Source organism: Vigna umbellata, chromosome 1, assembly GCF_029865625.1.
Source record: "Vigna umbellata cultivar VRB3 chromosome 1, Vumbellata_1.0, whole genome shotgun sequence".
Taxonomy (NCBI): Eukaryota; Viridiplantae; Streptophyta; class Magnoliopsida; order Fabales; family Fabaceae; genus Vigna; species Vigna umbellata.
In genome coordinates, this window is record NC_142165.1 from 92,797,835 (window position 1) to 92,824,536 (window position 26,702).

The following is a 26,702-nucleotide window of genomic DNA, read 5'->3' on the forward strand; positions in this document are numbered from 1 at the left end:
CACGAAATATTTTGAGCATAAGCTTAGGTCTAAATTAGTTTTTATTTTCTTTTTTACTTTTTTGTATTTTTTTTTTAAAAAAATATAGTTAAAGTATAATCATTCAACAAATATAAAACCTATAAACCCTTGATTTAATAAGAATCCAAAAAGTACAATTTTTGAAGCTTGTTAAAAAAAATCATTTGTTTTTGTAAGATTAATTCCTTATGCTGAAATAAACCATAATAGATCAAATATAGGACAAATAATGGTTACTGAACACCCATTTATGATTTGAATGAAACTTGAGCCAAGTATCTTCAATGAAAAAGAGTTCAATAAGACATTTTCTAAGACTCTAACATATATTGTTTTCTTAACTAAATTTCATTAGAAATCAGAAAACCATACCTAAGACTCATTTTATCACAGCCTTACCTTACACAATGTTGAAGTATTTATTTAGGTGCACCAGTTTCTCAATGTGACACTACAAACAACCATCAGCAACTCACAACTATTACCAACCAAACAATTCATTCAGATCACAACACTATTCTGAAAATGCATAAAGAAAAATCCTACATTTTTTTATATATTAAGGTCGGTTGCCCTTTAATCTAAAAAGTAATTTGAAAATTACACAATCTTAATTATTCGCCTGGTTGAATACACAGACAGACAGAAAAGATCAACAAAATATTCACTTTATTTGGTGGAATATTTCTCTTTGATCAATCATAGATGAGAAATTAAAAGAATTACTATCCTTTGTGAATTCCACATGGAATCCTGAAACATAGAAGAGAGAAAAAAAAGAAAGAAAAAGCAGCGAAAAGGGTTCTGAAGCAAATATATGCTTTATTGAAATAATATGCAATGCAGCATTCCTAGCTTATAGTGGGTGACTTGAGAATATTTGAAGTGAGTTTCAAAAGACAATAAAATAAGTTTCTATAATTTAACCATCTTTTGCGCACCCTGTAATACGGTGCACCCAACCTAAATGCCTCAAAATCTACGTCCATGCTCTCATGCCTTGCAAGTTAAAAAAACAACAAAAACAGTTAACTGCATATGCAAGCATACACCCTCAAATTGACAACTGAAAAACCATTTTTACCTCATACAATTAATCAAAAATATAAATCAAACATTAATTTAACACGCAACACAATCTTTATTAATCCAACTGAAACAAAACATCACCACCCAACAAACTTCTCAAAACTCTGTAACATTAATTTAGATCATCCACATTTTAAATCAATCAAAGAATATATTATATTTATATATATTAATTAATATTATATATCAAAACCATTGAAATTCCAGCCCAAAAGGTAAAAATAAAATGAGTCTGCCAGTCACGTGGTCTTGTACATGGCTGGAAGTAACTTTACTATTAGAAAACAATGAAGTGAAATTTCACCTTCTTCGTGTGAGTTTAAAGAGAGGAACAAAAATGTAATTTTTATTTTATTTATATTTTGTTTGATGAGGGAGGAAGTTTGTTTTGGTGCCTGTTTGGATGGCAGTGCTATGGACAAAGAAAGGGTGAGGGTAATTAAGTAAATTCAGAGGGTTTGCTGTTAAGAGAGAAAAACTTCAACGGTTGAATTCTTTGGTGTGAGACAAACTGGGCACGCTCGGAAATGCGCATCGCATTCTGTACAGATACACAAGTGCCGACACGGCAAAACCACGATCGAGGCCACGCGCTTCGTGCACCCTCTGCATTTAGGACGCGCCGCGGCTAACACCACGCGCTCTGGGTCGATGTGGGCAGACTCCGCGTCTTCGGCCTGCCCTTCCACGGCGCACGATACGCCGGCGGCCGCTTCCTCGCCGCCCTGACACATTATGGTCTGCTGCAGTTGGGCCTGGAGGGTGGCCGCCGTTGCTTCCTGGGCACGGGCCTTGGCCTGCCACACCTGCGCCTCCACGCTCAGCTGGGCCGCCCGTGCTTCCAGCTCTGCGTTCTTGCGGGTGGCTTTCTCCACTTCCGCCTCCTTCTCTCTGAGCCACCGTGCCACCGCCTCCTCCGCCGCTCTCAGCAGCGCGTTGTAATGCTTCTGCCTTTTCTCCGCCAATGTCCGCCGCAGTTGTTCTCCCTGATATTCCCATACAACAACGGTCATCATCATTCTTTCGTCTCCCCACAGACTAAACTTTCTAACGAAGGAATTAAAAAACCGGCTTTCCGAATTAAAAGTGGAGAAGGAAGAAAATTTAGTACCTGGGCGAGGAGGAATTGATCAATTTCATCACGTTGTTGTTTGATTTGAGAAGCCAAGGCTTGGGACAATAGAGACGAGAAAGCAGAAGAGTGAGAGGCATGCAGTAAGAGTTGTTGAGAATGATTCTGATGAAGGTGTAGCCTTTTTTGTTGATGTTGTTGGTCATCGAAGGATAAGCGGAGACCAGTAGAGACGACATTCTGTTGATGATTATGTAACTGAGAGAGATGAATAAGCTGTGGAGGTTGGGATTGTAAAGAGAAGGGATTAATAAGATTAGAAGGTGTGGTGTTGTTTGCAACAGTGGCGTCGTCTCGGCCTCTCTTGCGAGAATTGTTGTTGTCGTTGACGTTGTTACCTGCTATTTTGAAATGTTTAATGATATTTGTTGTTGTTAATGGTGGCCGAGAATAAGCATAGAGAGAGAGAGAGTTTAGAGAACATACTTCCATTGTCGTTGTTGTTGTCGTCGGTGTATAGCATATGGGGTTGGTTTAAAAGGGGACCCTGTTGTTGTTGTTGTTGTTGCAATGAATACTGAAGGAGTTCTTGGCCGTTGTTCCTGGTGTGAGAAAGAGAAGATTGAGAATTAGGAATTGAATAGATATGTATAAAGGAGAAAGAGAGATGAGAAGAAAAAGAAGTGTGTGTAACCTGTTTAGAAAGAGAAGATTGGAAGGATATTGAGCTTGAACGGCCATGAAGTTTGATTTGTTTGTGTTGTGTGTTGTGTGATATGAGAAGAGAAGAGAAGAAAAGAGAAGGTAGATAAATGAATAGAGATGAGAGAGTGGTAAGGTAAGAGATGCGATTGAAGCGAATCAGTCCAAGAGAGACACCTTATTCTGCTCGCTCCTTCTTTCTCTTTTCCTTTGCTTCCTTGTTCGCTTAAGAACTAGTCTCCTCTTTCTTTGTTATCCTTCCTTACACACACACCCATCATATTATTTAAATACTTTTCCCGACTATTTTTTCTAAATTACATTTTACTACTATTATTAACTACGTAAATCGCGTTCACCCTGCCCCATAATATTTTTTTATTAACAACACCACTTTTGCATTTCCATCTCATTTCTATCAGGAGAGACGCAAAACGAATGAGAGAAATAGATACAAACAAAATTAATCAAATTATTATTACTATTTTTACGGAATTATTATTATTAAACTATAATTTTAACAAGAGAGGCGTTGCTAAATGGGTGATGTATTGTTCTTGTAGGTTGGCGTTGTTCTGAGGTACACAGCTTTCGTTTCTGCCGCTACCGCTAACCCTCTTTCTCTTTGCTTTTTCCGCAACCTCTTTTTCTTTACTATTTTCCTATTTCTTTTTCTCTAACTCCCATCAAAATTACCATTTCTTTTTAACTCTCTCACCTCTTCTCGTTTACCCTTCGTATGTATTTCCTCAACTTCTTCAAAACATAAGAAATTTAATAAGTAATACTCTTTCCATTCAACATTTTATACCGGAACTGACAAATTTAATAATATTTATATTTCATAATGTTTATAACGCAACTTCTTAATATGTTTTTTCTTCTCGCATTTATTACATTATATCTCTTTTAGATATATTTTATACTTTTCTAAACTCTGCCCATGTAATAGGGAAATATTAAATGTTCGCTCATAATCCAAAATAATAATATAGTAACACTACAATTTTATTTTATTTTTACCAAAATGTCAAACGAAATATAATACCAAAAGTAATTCAAAGTATCAACAATATGATGATCACAATCTTTTTTTAAGTTTGACAACCAATCTAACAAATAAATTCCTTCCATTTACTTATCTATTTTTGTCGCATTTTTCTTTCAGTTTTATACAAAAAAATTAAAATAAAGAAAAGCAACCATATTATGTATTAATTGTGATTTTAATAAAGGGAATGCATAAAACTCTTTTATTAATAGATTGTTTCATCCGGTCAACAACTTAAATCTTTTCTTCCAACATTTTAAAATTAAACTTTTTTACAATGTATTTCTACTTTATACAAGATACTTCAATAAAATGATGCAATAAAAGCATTGATTTTTTTTTTCTTTGTTTGAATATTACTCTTAAATTGATTGGAGATTTTCAATCTTAGTCAAGATATTGAGTTTAAATATTAAATGGGTTCAATTTTTCCCGTTTTCCTATTTTTAATAAGATTTATATTATGCATTTAGAAATATACAAAATATTTAATCAATTAATTTTCTATTTATTAAATGAGAACACCAAGTAATTTTCTCTTTCTATATTATAAAAAAATAGCTTAGGTGTATTTTTATTTGATACATTTTACTGAGTATACGACACCAAAAAAAAAAGTCAGTTTTGTTTTTTTAATTTGGTTGTCACTTTATACACGCTGTCCTTTATATTCACTTAAATGCACAGTTTAATGAATAAATAATAGTTTCGATGAAAAAAAAATGTTTTCAATAATAATCCAGTATTCTAAGAAACACGTCATGTGTTAATTAGGATTAATGTGTAACTGACTCCAACTTTAACTCGATTAGAAAACTTTTCTGTCTCTCTTCCACAATTGATAATTTTGGCATTTTTCTTACTGGTAATTAAATCTTAATGGCAAAATTAATGGTAAAGAAAAGTTTAATTTTTACTGGGTCCTGAATGTTGAAGCTGTTAACAGCTGTGTTAATACTTTTCGTAGAAAACTAGGAGTGGATTAAGGTATTTCGGATCTAGATGAATGCAGCTTGGAAGAGCTATGTTGAGTTCTCTTCTTTGCTAATTTTCTTTTTGATGGAAAAGGATTCGCTGATTAAGAGGATTTAAGACTATTTCAAATCACCCAAAACTATCGTACCAAAGTTTAATGCCATCAGTAAAACACAATTAAGAGAAACTTTCAAACATGACATGATTTAATTAGTTACAACAAAATTGACTATTTTTGTTTAAGCCAGCAAAACCAACGTTAAAACCTGTTTATAATTATTGATTTTAGTTGCTAATATCTTATATCTAAACCATCCTTTTTTCCCTAATTTTTTTCCTCCATCGAATATTTAGGTCTGCATGTTGCTTCACGACAAGGTTATCTTTTGTAAAATTAAAATGAGGGTGATCAAACAAGAAAAAGTACTGATCCACCAAAGTAGTTTGATATTACAATGTTAAACATTATTGACTTTGATTTCTCAAAATTACAAAATTTCAAGTCATTTAATACGGGGTAAGATTTATATGATTTCGCTCGTGACATCTTATTTTGAATGTTTACTTTACATGCATGATTTCGAAGAAAAAAAAATGCAAAAGAGGTCTTGAAAATAAAAAAACGGTTTCATTCTTATTACTAAAGAGGAAACTTCCTCATCTAAAGTGAGTAAAGATAAAGAGAACAATCTGTCTTAGAAAATCAACTATTCATGTTACAACACATACATGATTTATTATGTTCGTACACATAAAATAGCATTTTTTTTATCAATGAGATTAAGAAAAAAACTATTTATAAGGAGTAATAGAGATCCTAAGCAATGGTCGGCAAGATGAGCATATTGGTAGGTTACCATTAAGAATCGAAGTAAAGTTTATAATTAATCGATGCTTGTTTTTATATATAGCTTAGAATTAACGGTGATTGATTCGACGATTGAGAATGTTTTGGAGTGTAGGATTGAGGTTAATGATGCAATGTTCAATAGGTTGTTTAAGTGTCTACCAATTTTCTTTGAAATTTTTTAGCATTCATTCATCCAAACCGTTTGGATGACTCTGATGTTAAAATCATTTCAGTGTTTGACACTTCATATATTAAAGTTTAGTAAATACAGATGTTTTATCTTCTTATCTCAAATGGTCGTGATAGTAATTTGTTTATGCATTCCAATAACAATAACAAGTGACCTTGTAGTCTATAGTTGACTAGACGGTCATCCGGGTAACGAAGAGTTTATAAAAACAAAGAGAAAGATAAACATTAGTAGTAGTAGGATGTTGGAAATGAAATGAAGTTTTGATTTGATGTATTAAGGTGGCGGTGAAAAATAAGTTGTTGCGGTAGAATTGTCCGAGAAAGAAGAAAAAGAGTGAAGTGAAGCCGGTGTTGGGTGATCTTCCCCAAAATCGAAGAAGGGTAATTTGTGTGTTTAATTAATGGAGGAGAGAGAGGGAGAGAGAGAGAGAGAGAGAGAGAGAGAAGTACTAAAAAAAAAGGGACGAAAAAGAAAGGAAAGAGGTGAAATGTGAAAGAGAGTGGTTGGAATGGCATCAGAGAATTTGTCTTTGGTTAGGTCCCAATAAGAGGGTCGGCTAGGGATGTAGTTGATATATATGCTTCTTCTTCTCGTTACTATATTATCTTAATTTTTAATGAGTCTTCTTATGCTAATGTTACAAGCCTGCACGCCAAATATATGCTCCTATCTCTCTCTCACACACAGACATTGTTTTCTTAACCCTCTTAATCAGTATAGCCCCACTTTTTTCCATCTGCGCACTGCTTTGTTTGTTTATTGTTTCAGTACATAATGTTGGTGCTTATACAGTTAATAGGACAACAACCTCTCTGTCTTCCTTTGTTTCCTTCATAAATCCTAATGCATCACTCGATGAATCAATCAACACTCCTCTCTCTCGTCTCTTCTTTTATTTTCTCTACTTTATCTTTTCTTCCACCAACGGCATACCTATCTCCATAATAACATCAACGGATTTTTCTTTAATTATTTTTTAAGGGTACCTAGATTCTACTATTAGACGTGTAGCTTTGACAATTATTACCCGGAATTATGGAAACTCTTGTCCCCAAAACAAGATTGGACCAACACCCCTCCTTCGGTTGACCTCATACACATAATTTCGTGTTCACAACACAAACTATCAATGGCTACATGTTAGGTGAACCGGAACCTGTATCGTATGGAATCCATAATCCAAGGTTGCGTTCACAAAAGCAGTCGATCCAGAGTGAAATGTGGTGTTTCGCTTGAAAATCCAACGATCTCGTTAACATTTTCAAACCAATGACCTATGGATCGTTGATTACTAGGTACCAGCGTGACATTAGTTACATGTATTGTAAAAGAAGAAATTGTGTGTTTGTAATGTTGAGAAATAGTGTGTGAAATGTTTTATAATTAAATATTATAAGAATGATGGAGTCGATGGATGAAAGGCCCAGTCAAAGGGGTTGTTTCTTGGGGTAAAATTTAAAGGTATGGGTGAGACAGAGGAGTTATGATTATGCTAGGTAGACAGTATGTTGTCCATTGGGAGCTTTTATTTTTTTGGTTTTGGTCTCTTGATGGTGGTGAACTTGTTCTTGTTCTTGGGGTTTGTTTGCTGAGATTTTGAGATTCGCAGGGATTGAAAAAGCAATTCATTCTTATAACTATTTTTCCTTCTCTGGCTGGGCTCTCTGCCCCTGCCCACCCAACTGTTTCGTGACTTCTACTAGTTTATTATTTAACTTTGATTATTATGAATTAAAACAAGTATTTGGTCACATCATACTATCGTATGCCTCACAAAAGTCTAAGCATTTTGGATTTAGCAGCAATGTTTTAAAAATTGAAACTGGCATTCGTGATTATCTACTCCACGAAAAAATAAACAAAAGCATGATGAAATGAAACTCCAAAACGAAGGATCTGATGAGGAAATTAAGGTGGTAATGTGAGTCACTTCGTTCAAGAATGTCATGAGACGTAGCGCATTTCCCTGGGTGAAAACAACAACTTTGCTTAACACAGTTGTTTTGTCCTGGTCCAGCCAATAACCCCGATTTCTTTGACCCACACATTTCCAACCCAAACTAAACTCCTTTCATTTTCTAGGTTTTCCATCACTTTGTCTTTCTTACCATTTCTTTGCATCACGATTTATATTTTTTTTCTGGGTTTCTTTAGTTACATGGCACCAACTTGTTCACCACTCCCCCACTTCTCCACAGTCCAATCCACTACGTACCTATTCCGTTATGCCTTTTCCTTTTACGTTTTCCTTTTATTTATTTTACTTTTTAAAAAATATTTTCCTTTGTCCTTCCCCTCCATTATCACAACCCCAGTGGTGTTACCATCAACTTTCAACCATCTCTACATTGCCATTTTTCCCATCTACAATTTTTTATGCATTTCTCGGTACGATACAACTAATAACCCATGTATCTGCTGCACTTAAACACGTGATTATTTCATTGTTGACATTCATCGATATCATACGGTATATAATTTCTAGAAAAAAAAAAAAAAAGATAGCTCGCGAATCCCATGTGCTTTTATAAAGACAAGTGACTGGCATCCGTTTGTGCCCTACACATAATAGTGAAGTGAACTATCACCTAAACCAACGAAATCGCCAATCACGTTCAACAAATATATAGGCTCCCAGTTGGTTCTCGTGGATGAACGCATTCTCTACGCGTCTTGCCTTTCACTTTGTTTTCTTTTTCTGAAATTTCTTAGTGGGCTGGCATAGGCACCCAAACATACCAATAATGTCTACTATATATGCTTCTCAAATTTCCTATCTTCTGAATAGTAAACGAAACCTATGTATTATTATTATTATTATTATTATTATTATTATTGGGATGTAATTTGACAGTAAATTTGATGGGTTGTTGTGAGGTAAGGTAATATACCAATATACCTACCGCGCATCACGAGGTAAGAGAGAAAGAAATAAAAGGAAATGTGATGGGCGAGGTGTTATGTTAACCCATTTTTGGTAATGCATGTAGAGTTGTCGTGTGATGAATAATAATATCCCAGTAAAGTACACAGTGTTTAAGAATTTGTTGTTGTTTTAATAAGGTAATGATAAAGATTAAGGAGTGGAATAAAGAATTGGTAGGGAAATATTAATGGGAAATTGGAGGTGGGTGGTGGTATAATTGATGAGGGTGTGTGTGAGTGCATTGGCTTGCGTATCTGATGATGATGATAATGGCAGTCACAAGAAGAAGCAGTAGAGGAGACAGAGAGAGCAGTGAGAGAGAGTGGAGAGAGAGATGAAGGGAAATAAAAAGAGACTCGTGAGAGGTGATGAGGAAACAACATGAAGGTGTGGGGAGATGGTGGTGGTCTCTCTCTTTTCTTCTGTGTGTGTTTGCTGCAAAAGAATCAAAACACTATAGCTAACCTATCTAACTCTCTAACCCAACCTCTACTCACTGCACATTCATTCCTTAGTGGGCACAACACCACCTTTTCTTTTGACTCTTCCCTCTCTATTCACATCCATCTAGGCCCCACTCACTGCACCCATTCCAATCGCTTCTCTTCTCTCTCTTCTCATCACACTTCTTCACAAATTCATTCACTAATCATTCTTTCCTCGAATCATGGAAACTCATACCCACCTACCCACCATCCTTTCCGATCCATCACTCACTCAACAATGCTTCCTTTGCCTCGCCTTGCATTTTAACCGCGCTTCTCTTCCTATGCATCGCCATTTTAAATCAATCCATTCCTCATTTTAAGCTTTCCCGACTACTACAATCAATAAATTATTACTAAACAAAAACCTTAAACTTGACCATATTTATTTTCATTCAAGCCAAAGACAAACGTGCATGTAATATGTATTACGTGTTCCTTTTCTTATCAACAATTACCTAGGTAGACCGAATGCCACGATTAGCATAAATATAGATGATGTCATGTAAACGTAGAAAATCAATAATTTTATTCAACTCAAAATATAGTGTAAGAATCGATTGAGATGTGCATTGTGTCAGTTTTCTTGTTCACGGATTTAGCCAATGATGATAATAATTTTGTTTATCCAAGTTGGGAATTAAGCTAGATTGTGCAATTAATTAGGTGCTTAAAATTGAAGTTACATTTCAATGAGATTGAAAGAAGTATAGATTCTGGCCCAAGGAAATTAAATGAGTAGAATAGAAATATTTGGAAACGGGAAGTGGACCACAAAGGAAAAGTTGACCCCATTGCAGGAGAACTCTTGCAATAGGATTGATTAAATAATCCAAATTGTGGATCACTTTCGATGTGTTGCCTTCTCAAACGATAAAGAAAGGCTTGCTAGCTCCCAAAATCCGAGACCAGAATGAGTATGGAGCGAAAGCATGTTGAGTTAAGAACAATTTTTACTGAATACCCCAAGGCAGAGGACAGTGGTCCCCTGATCCAACGGATGAAAGCACAGGTACCATATTCATAACAAAAACCATATTTTGACATCATTTTTTTACCCAGCTTTAACATAGTTGACGTGGCCTTCTTAGAATAGATTTTCAATAATTTTTTAAATTGTTGACCAAGTCCCTTTTTGTCCACGTTGGAATTTCAAATTGTAATATTGTGATTTTAAATTTACTTAGCAAATTATGACATTTTCATCCGTTCTCACCGAAAGGAAATGTTCTCCCTTCAATCCTCATTTTTCTTTTTCTTTGACGGAAATTTTGTTTGTGGAAATGATGTAGAAGACATTGTGAAGCAGTGTGTTAGTTCTCGTGAAGTTTGAGATCACAATGTTAAGTAAAGGTAGTGAACTTAGTCAACGTAGTCATCACACAAATGTACATGTATGTACATTTGTATATAGTGAAGATTTTTTCTTATTTCTGTAAGTTTTTTTTTTGTCATTTTTACCTATCGAAATATCATGGGTGTTTTTGAATGAAAACTTAAAGTGTAGAAGAAATGACATTTATTAAAGACACATCATTTAGGTGGTTTACCATGTTGAACGATTCTTTAAGATAAATACGAATCTTTTAACTAAGTTATGTATTAGGTAGGTTGAAAAGAAGAGTGTTATTTCTTTGGCTTAATTACCTACTTAGTCCCCATGTTCGGAGGTAATTTGCTGTTTAGTACCCGGTTTTAAAAATGTAGGCATTTGATACCTATGTTTTGAAATTTGTATCAATTGAATCCTACCCACTTAACGCCGTTATAAATCTAACGTTTTTCTGACATCAACTTTGAATTGTGGACGAGCGGTAGTGGACGAGCGTCCGAGCATCGTTGGACGAGCGTCCTCTTCTGTTGGACGAGCGTCCTCCTCTGTTTGGACGAGCGTCCTCCACTGTTGGATGAGCGTCCTCCTCTGTTTGGACGAGCGTCCTCCTCTGTTTGGACGAGCGTCCTCCACTGTTGGACGAGCGTCCTCCACTGTTGGACGAGCGTCCTCCTCTGTTTGGACGAGCGTCCTCCACTGTTGGACGAGCGTCCTCCACTGTTGGACGAGCGTCCTCCTCTGTTTGGACGAGCGTCCTCCAGTGTTGGACGAGCGTCCTCCTCTGTTTGGACGATCGTCCACAACCGCTCGTCCACAATTCAAAGTTGATGTCAGAAACGTTAGATTTATAACGGCGTTAAGTGGGTAGGATTCAATTGATACAAATTTCAAAACATAGGTATCAAATGCCTACATTTTTAAAACCGGGTACTAAACAGCAAATTACCTCCGAACATGGGGACTAAGTAGGTAATTAAGCCTATTTCTTTTGTTTCAAGTTTCCCCGTGTGCATGTTTTATTCTCTTTTTTTTTTCTTTTCTCTATTGCTTATGGATAAAATTGTTTTTTGGTTTTAAAGATTGTTTAGTAATATAAATTGAATTATATGATGTTATTGCATAAGGGTATGTATGTATTGAAGTGTGGTTTAAGAAGAGTTTTTAAGAAAAAATTCGTTATGGTTGTTTCAAGTAGAGTGATGTAGGGACTCAATCTTGAAAGTTATCTTGGCGCTCCAATAATCACTCCATCTCAAGTATGGAAAAATATTATGTGGTGAGGAGTACGGGGATATCTTAGTCTATGGTCTGATGTTATTTGTCCATAGGTCATTCGCGAATTAATGTTGAGTGGTAGCTTGAGGGCCAATCGTTCCACCATTACAAGTGTACAACTTGTCATAGTCTGACATCAATACACATATCCAGATTGGTCAAGTCTAGAATTCATATGTATGCCTAGGTTTGATTTGGTTTGTAAATGAATTGTGTTAGATGATGTTTTATTAATGAAATGAATTGAATTACTTTTATTATTAGCTTACCCTTCTTGTGTTGTTGTTTGTTTGTGCTTGTTGTATGTTTTGAAATGATCACCTAATGGGTGTGAACAAAGGGAGATGAGATTTTTGTGGAACATTCCGTAAGCGGTGAAGGAAGAGATGTATAATGTAGTATAGTTTAGTTAGTTTTCTTTGAAGTTGTAATGTAAGAACTTGTTGTAAATATGTATATAGTTTTGTTTAAAATTATGTGTATAAAACTTGACTTATAGTTATGTTTTGGATAACTGTAAAGGCTCTTTATATACTTTCTTTTTAGGTAACTGTTCTAGTATATTGAAGGTGTGATGTTTTCTTGATAGTGTTCAGACTATTTAAATATGATGATACATTAACTACTTCCATTGGGTCACTGGTTTGCAAAAAAAGAGGCCCACAATACATAACTAATACACGATACATAAATAACTGGCGGGAGTTACTTCCTCCACCACCACACACTGCTCTCTGCACCTCTCCGTTCCGTTTTTGCCCTTAGTTTAAACGAATGTGAATATTCGTTAGTTTCTTAAACAAATGTCACCATCCTCAATGCAAATCGCCGAGGGAGTACTTTGAAAGGAAAAGATCCCCGGGCCAGCCCTACCTCTTTCAACCAAAAATGTTCATTGTTCTTATTGGTAATCAAATTCCCAATCCAACTATGAGCAAGCTCATGAGCCACAGCCTCCGCCCCAGACTCATTGCCCTTAATTACAGTGGGCGTCAAGAACACCATCCTTGGATTCTCCATCCCCCCATAGGAAAACTAGGCGGCAAAACCAACAAATCAATACTCTCCCACTCGTACGCTCCAAACAGACTCACCCCTTCCCTCACCAAATTCTCTGTATTGGCAAACTCCGCCGCCGCCGAGTCCAACACAGAGGCCACATCCTCCGCGTACACCCTAATCCTGGGCCCCACCTCCCTGTTTCCAAGGGCCCCGACAGCGAGCGTGAAGAGATAAGGTGGCACAGACTGCTCCATCTCAAACTCCTCCACCACCCTCCCTTCCGCGCACCATGGAGAGGGCGTAACAGACACAAGCACAAAAAGGTACCCTTCATAAACAGACACAAGCATAACAAGATACTTGGGAGGTGAATGAGAGTCGTTGTAATAAGATACTGGGGAGCTGTAGGTGTAGGATATTTTTGGAATAAAAAAATAGTTAAGAGGTTTAGGGAGTACATGAGATGGTGGAGGGAGCAACACCCATAACTGGCAAGTAGTTTTAGACTTTTTTATACAAGTTGAAAGAAATTTAAAATTAAACATAAAATACCACTCATTTCAATGTAAATTTACATATTCTAACATCTGCATTACCATGATCAAATAAATAACAATCTTCATTAGTAAGTTGGAATAAATAAATCTATGTCTTGAAGCATTGATTTTCTATGGATATTTTCTTGATTTATTATCCAATCACACATATTAATATGTTGTAGTTGTTCTTGCATAAATATAATAGTTCCACATTATGGGATTAAGGTTTCATGTTATAGGCATCTACAAAAATTAAAACTAAGTTCAAATATCTAATAATTACATAAATAAATATAACCGAAATAACTTCATGGTAAACTACTAATGCTTATAATAAAATTGTCTATCTTCTTACAATTGCAGCAAACAACCCATGACTTTTACAAATCTTATTTATTCAAAAACAATCAACTTGAAATTGATCAAAATAAAAATATCATTAAAAAATAACAACTTCCATATACCATGTTTATTATAAAAGAAAACTCAAAATACAAAACCACTAAAACTTTGTAGAACCACAATACATCAAACTTACATACATGAAACAAAATCCATAAATCATTCACAAATAAACAATTACATCCATAATAATTAGATTTTTTTCACCCTTATTGGCTCACTTAACTTTTTTTTCACCATCTTTTTATGAGATTCTTATAACACGTTACTTTGATCGATCAAATTGAAATACTAATAATTGGACCAATTAATATAAAAGAAAATGAAACGAAAGAACTCTATTGTTATATATTCTAAGCTATCAAACATAAAATTTTGCCAATTTAGTTTAATGAGACATAGACAATCGTTTGACCAAGAAACTACATATAGCCGTTAACAAAAATATATAGCACAAGATAAGATAAAATTGTTGTAGATAGATCTAAAAACAAGATAAAACAAATGATATATTTCTGAATTATCTCATCTATTAAATTAGAGTCATGAATGGATAATTAACTTAATTAATTTGATTTCAATAAAAAAAATATGAATTGAATAATTAATTTAATTAATTTGATTTCAATAAAAAAAAAGTGGATTGGTGAGGCAACCTGACTCACTACGGGTTCAACCCAGGTGAGTCAACCCCACTCACCACGGGTTCAATCAAGATGAGCCGACCTAGCTTAAACCTGTAGTAAATCGGATTGACTCACGGATTTAAACTCATTTTGACAACACTAATAATAAAATATATCACAATTCCAAATCATTAAAAAAGAATCAAACTTCTTTAATTTAACCTGATCATAACAAAAAAAATTAAAACTATTTATCACCCAAAAAAAATTGAAGTTATACATATCTTACTTGTAACGGGTAAAATAGATTTCACTGAGACAAATATCAAATACAAAGCACAAAAACAATTAAAGGAAAGAAATCGATGACACACCAAACAATAGACGAGAACGAAAGTAAAATTGATTTTAAAAAATCTACATAAATTTTGTTAAAAAAAAATTGTAAAAATATCGTTTTCGTATTAATAGTGTGCCCATCACATCATGCATCACTGTTTTCATTTTCCCTAGGTGAATTCATTTGCACACTTGGTGCCATCAAAATTTCCTCCTCGCCATACGTACCAATAGGCCTTACTATTTATACCAACTCACCCTTTTCTTTTGCCCTGTGGATCACTAACCTAATTAACTGCAACGGTATCTCCTGCTTAATTAAATTAAGAACTACAGTTTTCGCTTAAACTAGCTAGCCACCTGTACCGTTATTCATATACCCACTCACAACATAATTTTATGGAATAAATCGATTGAGTAAATAATTGGCACGATTCATTATTATCTGAGCTATAAATTCCATTGGAAGCTATTATAAAATTACGTATATAATTATGAAAAACTCCATTTATGACTCAAGGATCAGTTGATTGAACTTAAATATACAGAATCATATTTCTAATAAAAATCCCTTTATAGTTTGAGTTCGCACTGGGATTAGGCGAAAGTTTTGCGGATAAACTAGTTCATAAGGTATTGATTGTAGTTTGAATTTTAACACACCTTAAAATTTTATCCACAAGTTTGATTGATTGCTAAAACTTCCGTAAATTTAAATTTCTGGTGTTAGACACGACCGTGTGACATCTTTGCAAATTAGTAGAATATGAGATTAATTGAGATGGCTGCATTTTCTTTGGAAGACAGTGTTAGAAGTCTCGTATCGACTAGAGACAAGACTAAAATATAATATATAAGTGAGATGCAAATCTCACCTTACATGCCGGTTTTGTGGGGTTGAGTTAGTAGGCTTAAAACTCACTTTCTAATATGGTGGATCAGAATTAGGTTAAGAGTCTATTCTAGCAAGTTTTAAGTGGACATTTCTGTTTTCACCCGTTGTTGAGTCGGATCATCCAATTTTTACTATTATGAAGCAAATTAAGATACTTACATTTCGTTGTTTATGCAAACATGTCCGTATCTTTTGTTTCGTTTTTTTTTCCCAATATTTCGTCCCTAGAAGTTATTTTCTTCAAATAAAATGTGGTAAATAACAGCATACGTTTCGTTTACTTGACGCCATTACTTTTAGTGAGAAAACTTTATAGCCGGCCAGAATTATTTTCAACACTGAAACAAATGCAGGTTTATAGATGTCAAGCGAGTGATTTTCAGTGATGTGGAAGTCGAATTCCTGCCATAGAATTGGAATAGAGAAAAGGGGCGGTGTGATAGGGTTGACATTCTCTCCATGAACAATATTAAGATTCATAATGTATAGATTAAATAGTTTAATTAATGCATATAACATAAAGTCAGAAACGAATAATATATAATAGGGTTGAGATTATAACTATAAACTATTTGTAAATTTGTTTTGTGAATTTTGAAGTGAAGAAGAAATAATGTGGTATATATAGTAAGGGAGAATTTGAGAGGAAAGAGAATTTGAGAGGCAAATGATTTATATTAAAAGAGCGAGGAAGCAAAGTATAAGTTAAGATATAGAGAAGGCTCTGGTTTTGAATTATAGGAGTTTGTCCTGACTTAGAAGCAAGAAATTAAAAATGAGCGTGATTAGTTTGAAATTAATAATTGTTAGATTCTCTCTCTGTCTGGAAGGTTTGTCCATCGTGATCATGGACTCATCTTCACGGGGACCATGATGATGAAGAGGGAATCCATCAACATGACATGGTGTGGCATGGCATGGCATGTATACATTGACTTTGGATGCAAAGATGAGGTGGCAATGGAATATATATGTAGTATGTGATTATTCCAACTCCACTTTTAGATACCTTCTTTGCTTCTTCTTCTCCCTCGAGTTCTCCCAAATTAACTTATTTAGCTTTATTCCTTTTTCTTTCTTTCTTCATCAAGGGAACTTAACTTTCAAACCCATTTTTATATTCTTTACTTACACTTTTAATATTTCTCATATTTTACTGTTTTTTTTTTGTATAAACATACAATGAATATATGAAATATACTAACTAAACACCAAATACCTAATATTCGACTACTTCAAAGAACATTGAGTTTTTTCCTTTGTAAATAACCAATTTGGACTTTAATTTTTTATTTTATAAATAATCACTTGTATTCATTTTTAAATCAGACATTATTGGAAATAAAAGAATACACGTTTAAATCTGACATCAAATGTGATACTTTGATTGGAAAGTCCAAACATAAAATGTGTTATATTGACTATCACCATTTTTAATCTACATAGACATTTAAGTAAGTCGGGTCATGAATTAATTAAGACTCAAAATACATGGATCTAGTATTATTATACGAGTCAGTGAAGAAATTCTCTCCTGAAACTCACGACCTTAGATTTTTAATTCTTTGCTTAAATTTATTTAAATAAAAAATCTTAGATTTGACTTTTGAATTGACAACAATAAATTTTTAAAAAAATTCAAGTTTCTAATATATTATCATCAAGATTTTTCGCCTTTTAATTTCAAACATTCCTTTTTCCAACTTTATTATAAATATATAAATTTAAATAATATTATTGACTGGGAGTAAAATATAATTGACAAAAAGATAATATCATCATAAACTTTCAAAATGATAAATAAATGAATAAAATTTCAAAGCAGCCAAAATTTGATTAAAAAAAATATTTTTCCTTGAAGATATAATATTAAAATTTGACATACAAAATTGACTACATCATATTGAAATCACAATATATTCTCTAATAAAATTAAATTTTGATAATTAACGTCAATGTTTACTAAGACAGAGAAGGTGTGTAAATATTAGACTCAATTCTTATCACATACAACTTCAACTAAAATAATAAATTCATTTTCACTTTAATCATTAATGGAAACTAACAATTAATATCAATATTAATTACGAAAATGATCAAAGTATAATTTCAATTAACATAATCATACGAAAGGTGCAAAATGAACGTTTTTATCATGCATAATGTTTTATTATTAGATAATACTAAATACTGCAGAGAGCTATAAGCTGGAATTATTTTAAAGATATTATTCTAAAGAAAGTGAAAGAAGTGATTAAGTTTGTAGGATGTGTTGTGAAAGTGTATAGAGGTGAATGAAATTAAGTTGATTGTTGAATGTAGCTTTAGAAATGTATATGATGAAAGAGAGGCAACACATGACATAAATTGATAAACCATATATAGGGTATATCCATACCATAATTTGTTGAACCATAAATACGGTTCCAATAAAACAAAAGCTATAAACACATGCCGGAAAAGCAAGGGGACCTTTGTGAAAAGAGAAGAAAGAAACAAGTGGAACTCAAAATTTTAAAAGGTGAAGTGGACCCATCTAACAAATCTTAAATCATGCTTTTCCTCTTTGTAATCAAACCATTATCCAATTAAGCTCCTTCCAGATTCAACACTAATCTTTCATTTAAATCACTCCATCCTTTCTTTTCTTTCCAACAATACACTTCCATACCTTCTTCATCATTTAACATACACCAATATAATATTTGTTTTAATAAGATTATCTCTCTTCATTAAACAATGATGAAATACAAAAATAATTTGTTCAGCTAAGCTGTATTTAATTTAACCACATAAATATCTCATGGAGTGGGACATGGGAGGAATATATGATATGTATGGAATGGGAAACTTGCATGTAAAAAAGTACCCTTCACCCAGATAACTTTTTTCTTTCTTTTGTTTTTTTCTTTTCCTTTTAATTTTTCTAGGAGATTTTGTTTTAGTTTCTTGGTTACCTCTTTATGTGGGCATACAATACAAGAGAAGCACGGGTCTGCCATGGAACACCACTAACATAAGAAACCTTCTCCAACATAATTAAAGATCAGAAGAATCGTGTGAAAATGTTGGTTTTCTTAATTTCTCTCTCAATCTCTTCCACCCAGACTACTTTCAAACTAACCTAATGGAACTTAACTTATGTATCTTGAAAAACGAGACCCATTAATAACGCAAACGCGTCAGACCCACACATGCAAATAACAACCAAGTAGTAAAAAAGAATACCTTCCTCTCTTTTCTGTCCCTCTCATATGTATGATTCTTGCAGCTTTTTTTTTTGCTAGAATCAAACCCCATCTCACCAACGCTTAACATTGATATCCCCAACACATAACATGAACCTCTAGCTACATGTTGCGTCTACTTTTTACTTTCCTTTCTAAATTACTTTTGTAAATACTGATCAGAACTAATAATTAATAATATTATATTTTGTATTTACAATATATTCGTGAAGTATTTGTCGTGTGGTGTTTTTTCATAAATACATAAATAGGTCTACTCTTTTACACTATGAATAAGCTACACGTGAAAGTATAGAACAGAATTACCATAAAGTTGAAAGTCGCTGTCTTTCTCTTGTTGAGTGTGTTGGAGATATTAGGAAAAGAGGTATATCTATATCTTATTTATGCAGTTTGATATCCTTGAAGTTCTGATAAACTGGTTTTGAACAGCTTTGATTTTGGCTTGGTTTGAAATTGAAGAAATTTGTACTAAAATTATTGTTGTGACACGTTGGGTCGAAGTCATTTTCTTGAGAACAAATAGGTTGCATGAGGGATGGGAGAAGGAAAAAAACAAGAAAGAAAGAACAGAACCCAATATTAATTAGAATATGTAGATGCGGATGTGGTGGAATGTGATACAAGCATAAAAACCTACCTTGGAGTCCTAAACATGCAAAACGATTCCATGTGGGACTCTCTCATAACTAGTATTCAAAACTTTTTTCTTTACAGTTCATTTAATTCCTCTGGCTAAAGGGAGGAAAAAACAGAAATTGACCAAACTTGCATGCTGTTTGAGAAAGAATAAATTCAATGCATCTATAGACCATTTCATTCATGCATCTTCAATGGTGATCATACAACGCTATACATTATTAAAAAAAAAAAGAAATCTACCTACACAAAAGATCGTTTTCTATATACAGAAGACTTGTGCAACCGAAATTGTAGAACGGATAAACAAATATAGACATTTCATGACCCTTAGGGGCATTAAGGTGGTTTTTCTTTCTCTTTTCAATTATAGCGACAAATAAAAAAAATCAAAACTTGATCTTCACCGTGACACACGAGAAAGAAAGAGAGAGAGTTTGAAGAAATTTTGTGACCATACAAAAGTGGTAGTGTGGCAGAAATTAAAAGATAGGTTTTTGGATGATTTGAAGTAAAGTAAAATTGACCGATTGGCATATATAGCAATCTGTTTTTGTTTAAAATAAATGGTGTTGGAGAGAAAAAGTAAGAAGATTGTAAGCAAAGGAATTGACTTGATTTGATTATTGTGTTAGTGTGGTGTGAATGGGAAGGGTAAATTAGAGTATATGAATAGATAAGATGAGGAAGGGTGAGTTAGGAGAAGGTTTTCTCCCATCCCATAGGTCACAGCATATGGGTGTCTGTCACTGATAAACATTTTGAATTTATTTGTTTCCTTTCCTTTGCCTCCACGTTGCTTTGTTGCCTTTCATGACCCTCCCTCTCTGTCATTGCCATAATTCATCATCCCTTCACTTATTTTGGCACGTATCCCCATTCACTCAATATTATTATTTCCTCACCTACCTGTGCTCACAAATCCCCATTTCATTTTTCCATCAAACCAAACTCATTTCATTACTTGACATCTTTATGCTGTCTTACCAATCTTTTATCACCATAAAACCATCATAATTCGATCTGTGTGCCTTTCAACTTTTGGTATCCAACTAAAACAAATTATTACCACAAGCTTTAAAAGACATACATCCATCAGAAAGAGTTTAAAATGCAACATGTGAAATTATAGAATCACAACTTTTTCATACATGAGATTAGATAAGTTTAAATTTACAGCATTGAAGTGTGAACGAGTGTTTGATTTTTACCTTGTTGTAGTGGCGTTTGGGGAAGCAAAGAATAAAATAGTAAAGAAAATAGTTGATTTGGGACCCACGCATGATACACGGGCTAAAGTACTAAGCTCAAAGGACCATATTAGGTACACTGGTATCCGACCCACTGATAACCCTAATTAATTGGATCCAATTGTCCTTTCCGTCACAAATTGTTAGGGCCCCAATCTTTCATGCATTTGTATGATATCCCTTTCAGTCATTATACAATGGGTGACAAGGGATATCAAACACATCATGTGACTAACATGTGACTTGGGACATGTGGATGGCAAAAACTAACAGTACAATTTTTAGTCTACATGTAAGATCCGTGGATCTAATCTTTGTCCCCCGTAGTTTGTTTTTGGCACACCCTGTTTCAACCCTCTTTTCTAATTATCAACATTTTTAGATCTAAACTTTTCTTCTCTTATCACTCTTACCCAGCAACCCTCTTTTTCTCTCTGAATCATTCTTCAAACCAACCAAAATTCTTCCATATTTTCCTTCCTTTCACCTCTAATCATCGACTTATTATTGAACATTATAAAACATTTTTTCGAATTTATATGCAATTAATTTAAAACTAAATAAATCAATCAATCAATCAATCAGACCGTCTAAGCAACCACGGTCAGAGTTTTATTTCCTTCATTATAGTTGCTTTCGTATGCAAATGCATTGATCTTTGCAAATACAACCACTCAACCTTCCTGCACATCTATGCCCAACTCACATGATTGAATTCTGTCAAACAAACCAATTATTTATGTTACCATTATCACGATATAGAACTGTTGATTGTGGCTTGATGGTGCACGATTAAGATCCATCATACACTTCTACCTTCTCAATTCAAATAATTTATTAGCCCCTAATTACGTGTTATTGTCTTTGACTAATGAGCTCCCATGCCTTACAGATACCAATAATGTTAATTAGTAATGGAATAGTTGTATAACATGTGTGACAGTCTCGTCACAAACAATAATAATGATACCATAAGATATCACAAGAGATTATAGTATCCTCACAAAACTCAATGATAATTTTTGTTTCGGTAGAAAAGAAAAATGTATATTTTATTGTGTTAATCCCGAATAAGATGAATAAGCACGTTTTATTTATTTGGGTGAGCTTGAATGATACAAATATAGGTTAGGCATTATTGGAGTTTACGTATGTATGAAGTCCACTAACCAAATATGAAATAGTTGTAAAAACGACGTTGGAGGGTGTGGGACAACTATGCACGCACCATTGCACCAAAACCTCTCAATCAAAGCTTCAAATCTAGATAACAATCCTTGATGTACCTCATGAAATCCAATTCAATATCAACCTTTATTGTCTCCTTTGATTGTGATATAGGATCACCATTGCCTCCCAAATTAGTTTTCTTAAGTGCTTATGCACATTCAAATTCAAAGATAACGTCAAGTGGGTTTCTAAGAAAATGTTATCTGCCAAGTATTTCCTTAAAAACAAAATGGGAATCTCAAGCATGGCACATAAGAGATAATAATACTAGATTACAAGGTATATGCCATTTGATTAGAATTTTTTACATGAAAATAAAGATAATACCAAACAAACGAGTGCTCTACAATATTATTCTTTAGCCCTTTAAAGTACTAAGCGGAAGGAAAAAGTCAAAAGTGGTATAAATATGAGGATCGAATTACAAATCACTGAATTCTTATAAACCTCAATTCGAAGAATATTTAAACCTAATCTCATCGCATGCCCAGCGTACAATTTGAGAATTTCGATCATGATTGAGTGCTTTATATATTGGGTTAGCTTAAAAGCATTATTCAAGTGACATATAAACATATACAATTAAAAGAATAAGAAAAAGAAACTGTACTACGTAGCTGAAATCGTTCAAATTTCTTTAGGTTGGGGGTTGCCAGATCGTTATCTGAATTCTAAAATGTCTTGTCTTGTATGGCTCCTAATAGGGCTGCTTTTACATGAATGGTTTCATGTTTGGATCAAGTTAAGCTAAAGTTANGAGCTTCAAACTGCAGTTGACAGCTGTAGATAGTGACAAGGCAACCGCAGACAACGGTAAAGGGCACCGAACAGATGCGAACAACAATGACAATGCTGGTGGACAACCTAGACATAAACCAGAGTAGGATGAACCTACTCTGATACCAACTTGAGATTAAAACTGATAAAATATATTCTTGAGGGCTTAACAAGATCCCTCTCATTATCTTCTATATATATTGAAAACACAAGAGTACATGGAACACTAAGAGTCTACACTAGACCTCTAGGTACAGAACTAGGTACTAATCATTACTGGTCTAGCAGACTAGCCTTAATGATGATATGTAACAGTGATTATTCTAACATTTACAACTAACATTGAGTAATTCCTTTAATATTTTTTTCAACAAAACATAAGTATAAATATACATTCATCAATTCCAAAATATACATTCATGTTATTATTAAATTTTAATAGTTAAAATTTAATAACTATTCTTAATAAAAAAGTATAACTAAAAAACATTTCAAAATTAAATTTTCAAATTCAAACCATAAATATAAAAATTATTTCATCTTATATACATAAAAATTTTCTTTTATCTTCCAAAATACTACAAATATTACTATATTAATTTTTCTCCATCTTAAAATATGATATTACTTTATTTAAATATACTATTTTTAATTAAATTCGAAATGAAAAAAAAAAATATTAAACTCAGAGTTAAGTTTCTGAAAACTAAATTTTGACTGATTTTAGGAGAAAAAAAAAATATAAACAACCGAATTCTCACATGCAAGCAAACCATACTATGTAGGTAAATATTATCTACAATATATCATTTACGTAATTCTGTTTATGAACAGTACCATGTCAGAAAAAAAATGGAAGATAATATGCATGAAAATGATAACATGTGGAAAGAGATGATTACAAAATGGATTTTTAAGTCTAACTTAATCTCACAAAATCAGTTTGTAAGGTGAGGTTTGCACCTCACTTATATATTATAATTTGGTCTTATCTCTAGTCGATGTGAGACTTCCAACACATTCCTTCATGTCGATGTATAGACATCTCGTGCATGACAGTAGAAATTAGGTGGTCCGATAACAACCCTGATAAAATAGAAATGCTCAAGAACCAAGAAATATCGCTAGGATAGGTTCTAACAATGGCTCTGATATCATATTAGAAATTTCTACTATCACGCACGAGATGTCTATACTTCGACGTAAAGACGGTGGATTGGAAGTCTCACGTCAACTAATAAGACCAAATTATAATATATAAATGAAGTGCAAACCTCACCTTATAAGCCGATTTTATGGGGTTGAGTTAAGTTTAAACCTTTACATGGAGAAGATGATGATTAAGGAGATAATGATGACGGTGTTCAAGAACTCGAGAGGGAAATGATAATGGTCACTCAAATAGTGATGATGAGGTATTGAGTGTGACTGTATCAGTGAAGAAAGAGGAAGATAGGCTGTAAGAAAAAGAGTTTAGAAATACAAACCTACTGCAATGTGGATAATTTTGAGTTTAAGCAAGGAATGCTGTTCAACTCACTGAAAGCTCAAAGCAACTGTAATGGAACATTATATGGTAAGTGGTAGAGTGAATATAACATTCAAGCACAACTGTGAATTCAAAATATGAGTAATTCGGAAAAGAAAAGTTTCTACATGTAACTTTTTATGTGTGGAAAATCATAATTGCAGTAGAGTTTTTTCATACAAGAATTCGAAATCCAAGTGGTGACGAGACAAATATTACAAATGGTTCAAGTAAATAGAAAAATTATTGTAAACAAAATTATAACTTGTTTTAATATAGAAAATATAAAGTTTTACATACTTGATGATTTCATTCACAAATGAACTTTTTGTTAGTAAATTAGTAATTTTTAGGTTGTAGAAAATGAAGTTTTTTTCCTATAAAGAAATAATGAAAAGAGAAAGTGAAGAAGAAAGCAAAGTTGAAAAGAAATTTTGAAGGAGCATATTGGAAGAATATTATGTCTTGATCGAGCTCAACTCCACCATGGAATGGTCCTACTCCATTCCTTCGGATTTTATCCATAGCTTGAAAAGAAATACAGCTTTTTTAAATGTTTATGATAAAATATCTGAGCTTTATATTATGTATAGAAGTTGGTGTAGAAATTAATGATTACGAATGGCACGCTGGGTCCAGTGCCTCTAAATGGTTTCCATGGTGGCAGTCTTTGTCACCACCATACCCTTCTTCCCTACATCCTTAAAATCAATTCTGTCAACCCAACTCTATGTTCAAATATATCATTTATAACTCAAATTACTTTTTATTTATGTTTGATCATTCAAAAACAATTATATCTACCTTTAAAACGGATGAGGTTTATAGCATTCATAAATGCCAACTCTCGATTCTCTTGTATTATTCGATTTATTCATTTATTGATACAAATCAAGATACTTATGCACTATAAATGATTATGATAATTGATTTTTTTTCATGTCTTTAGGGATAAAATCGTTATCTTATTATACATATTCAATTCATAATTTCGTTTTCTTAATAGCCAAAATTTCAAGCTCAAAGGGCCCGTGTCCTCTCATTTCCACCACATCTCTCATGAGCATTTTAGAAAAATAGAAAAACATGAAGTTAAAGTTGGCAGCAGGAATAGGGAACTTATTATAGACTAAGACAGCACACTGTCATAGAAATTTATGCTTTGTTGGAATTTGATGATGGATTTGAAAAGAAAGAAAGTAAGAATTGTGATTATTTGGATTAAGGGAAAAATGATTTAAAGTGAATAGAATGAAAAAAAATATTTGTTAAAATTTGTGAATGATTTAATATGTGCAATAGATAAAGGAAATAAGTTAAAAGAAAATGTGAGTAACTAATTTAAATAAAATAAAATTGAAATTTTAATTGATCACTACTTATAAATGCTAAGCATTAATCATAAATGGTTACTACAATTTTTCAAATCAGAATATGCTCCATGTTTGATTTTGACCCAACACAAAAAGTTGAATCATGGATCAACCAAACCACCACACAAATATATGCATAAATATGTATTTGAGATTTAATTGTTGTATGAATTTTAGTGTTAGAATTGGACTTTAAATCTAACTCAACTCCATAAAACAAATTTGTAAATTAAGGTTTACACTCACTTATAAACTATAAATTGACTTTATCTCTAATCGATGTGAGACTTCCAACCGAAAACTGATTGTACTTGGATAAGAATCGATTATTTCCTTTGGATTATGATCTAATACTCGAACACAAGTATAGTCTCATTTGCATGTCTTAGTCAATTATGCAATGGAGGTAAATCTTACCTCACTGAAGTTCCCACCAGGACATTTAGAAACACACACAAAGTAAATATCGAGTTTTGAAAATCACCATAATGACATTATGCGATGACATAGGCATGACACGACCTAGCAAGTAAGAGGTAAGGTTATGTTCTGAAGATGATATGACGAGAGTATGGTCTTTTTGCATTAGTGTATTGTATCTTGAAATATACGACAACTATCTGAATTAGATGGATATTTCTAAGCAGCTTCTATGGTGAGATGAAGGTCTTTAATTGGCCAAGTGGGGTCATCAAATTCAGTGCTCAAAGGCCAACTCTTCTAATATTCCAATTCAGGCTACTTCATACCTTCATTTCAATCTTTGGCTTTAGCCTACCTATTAGGTCACAAAATCTCAATTCTCTCTCATAACTCATAATCAAACAAACGTCAATGCCTTGTGAATGAAATTACTCAAGGATATTCAGACACAAATTTATT

The 26,702-nt window shown here is 33.3% G+C and overlaps 1 protein-coding gene across 2 annotated transcripts; it reads right to left on the reverse strand.

Moving 5' to 3' along the window:
* Positions 1-1,262: 1,262 nt before the first annotated feature.
* Positions 1,263-3,095, reverse strand: LOC148206816 (BOI-related E3 ubiquitin-protein ligase 1-like). Of its 2 annotated transcripts, none has more exons than XM_088104788.1 (4): positions 2,877-3,095; positions 2,669-2,784; positions 2,222-2,580; positions 1,263-2,096 (listed from the first exon to the last, which is right to left on the reverse strand). In XM_088104788.1, the coding sequence occupies exons 1-4, from the start codon at positions 2,921-2,923 to the stop codon at positions 1,575-1,577; spliced, it is 1,044 nt and encodes a 347-aa protein (XP_087960914.1). In that variant the 5' UTR covers positions 2,924-3,095; the 3' UTR covers positions 1,263-1,574. The 2 variants fall into 2 exon arrangements, with proteins under 2 accessions (XP_087960914.1, XP_087960913.1); XM_088104787.1 differs by having other exon boundaries at positions 2,222-2,583.
* Between the last annotated feature and the right edge of the window lie 23,607 nt (positions 3,096-26,702).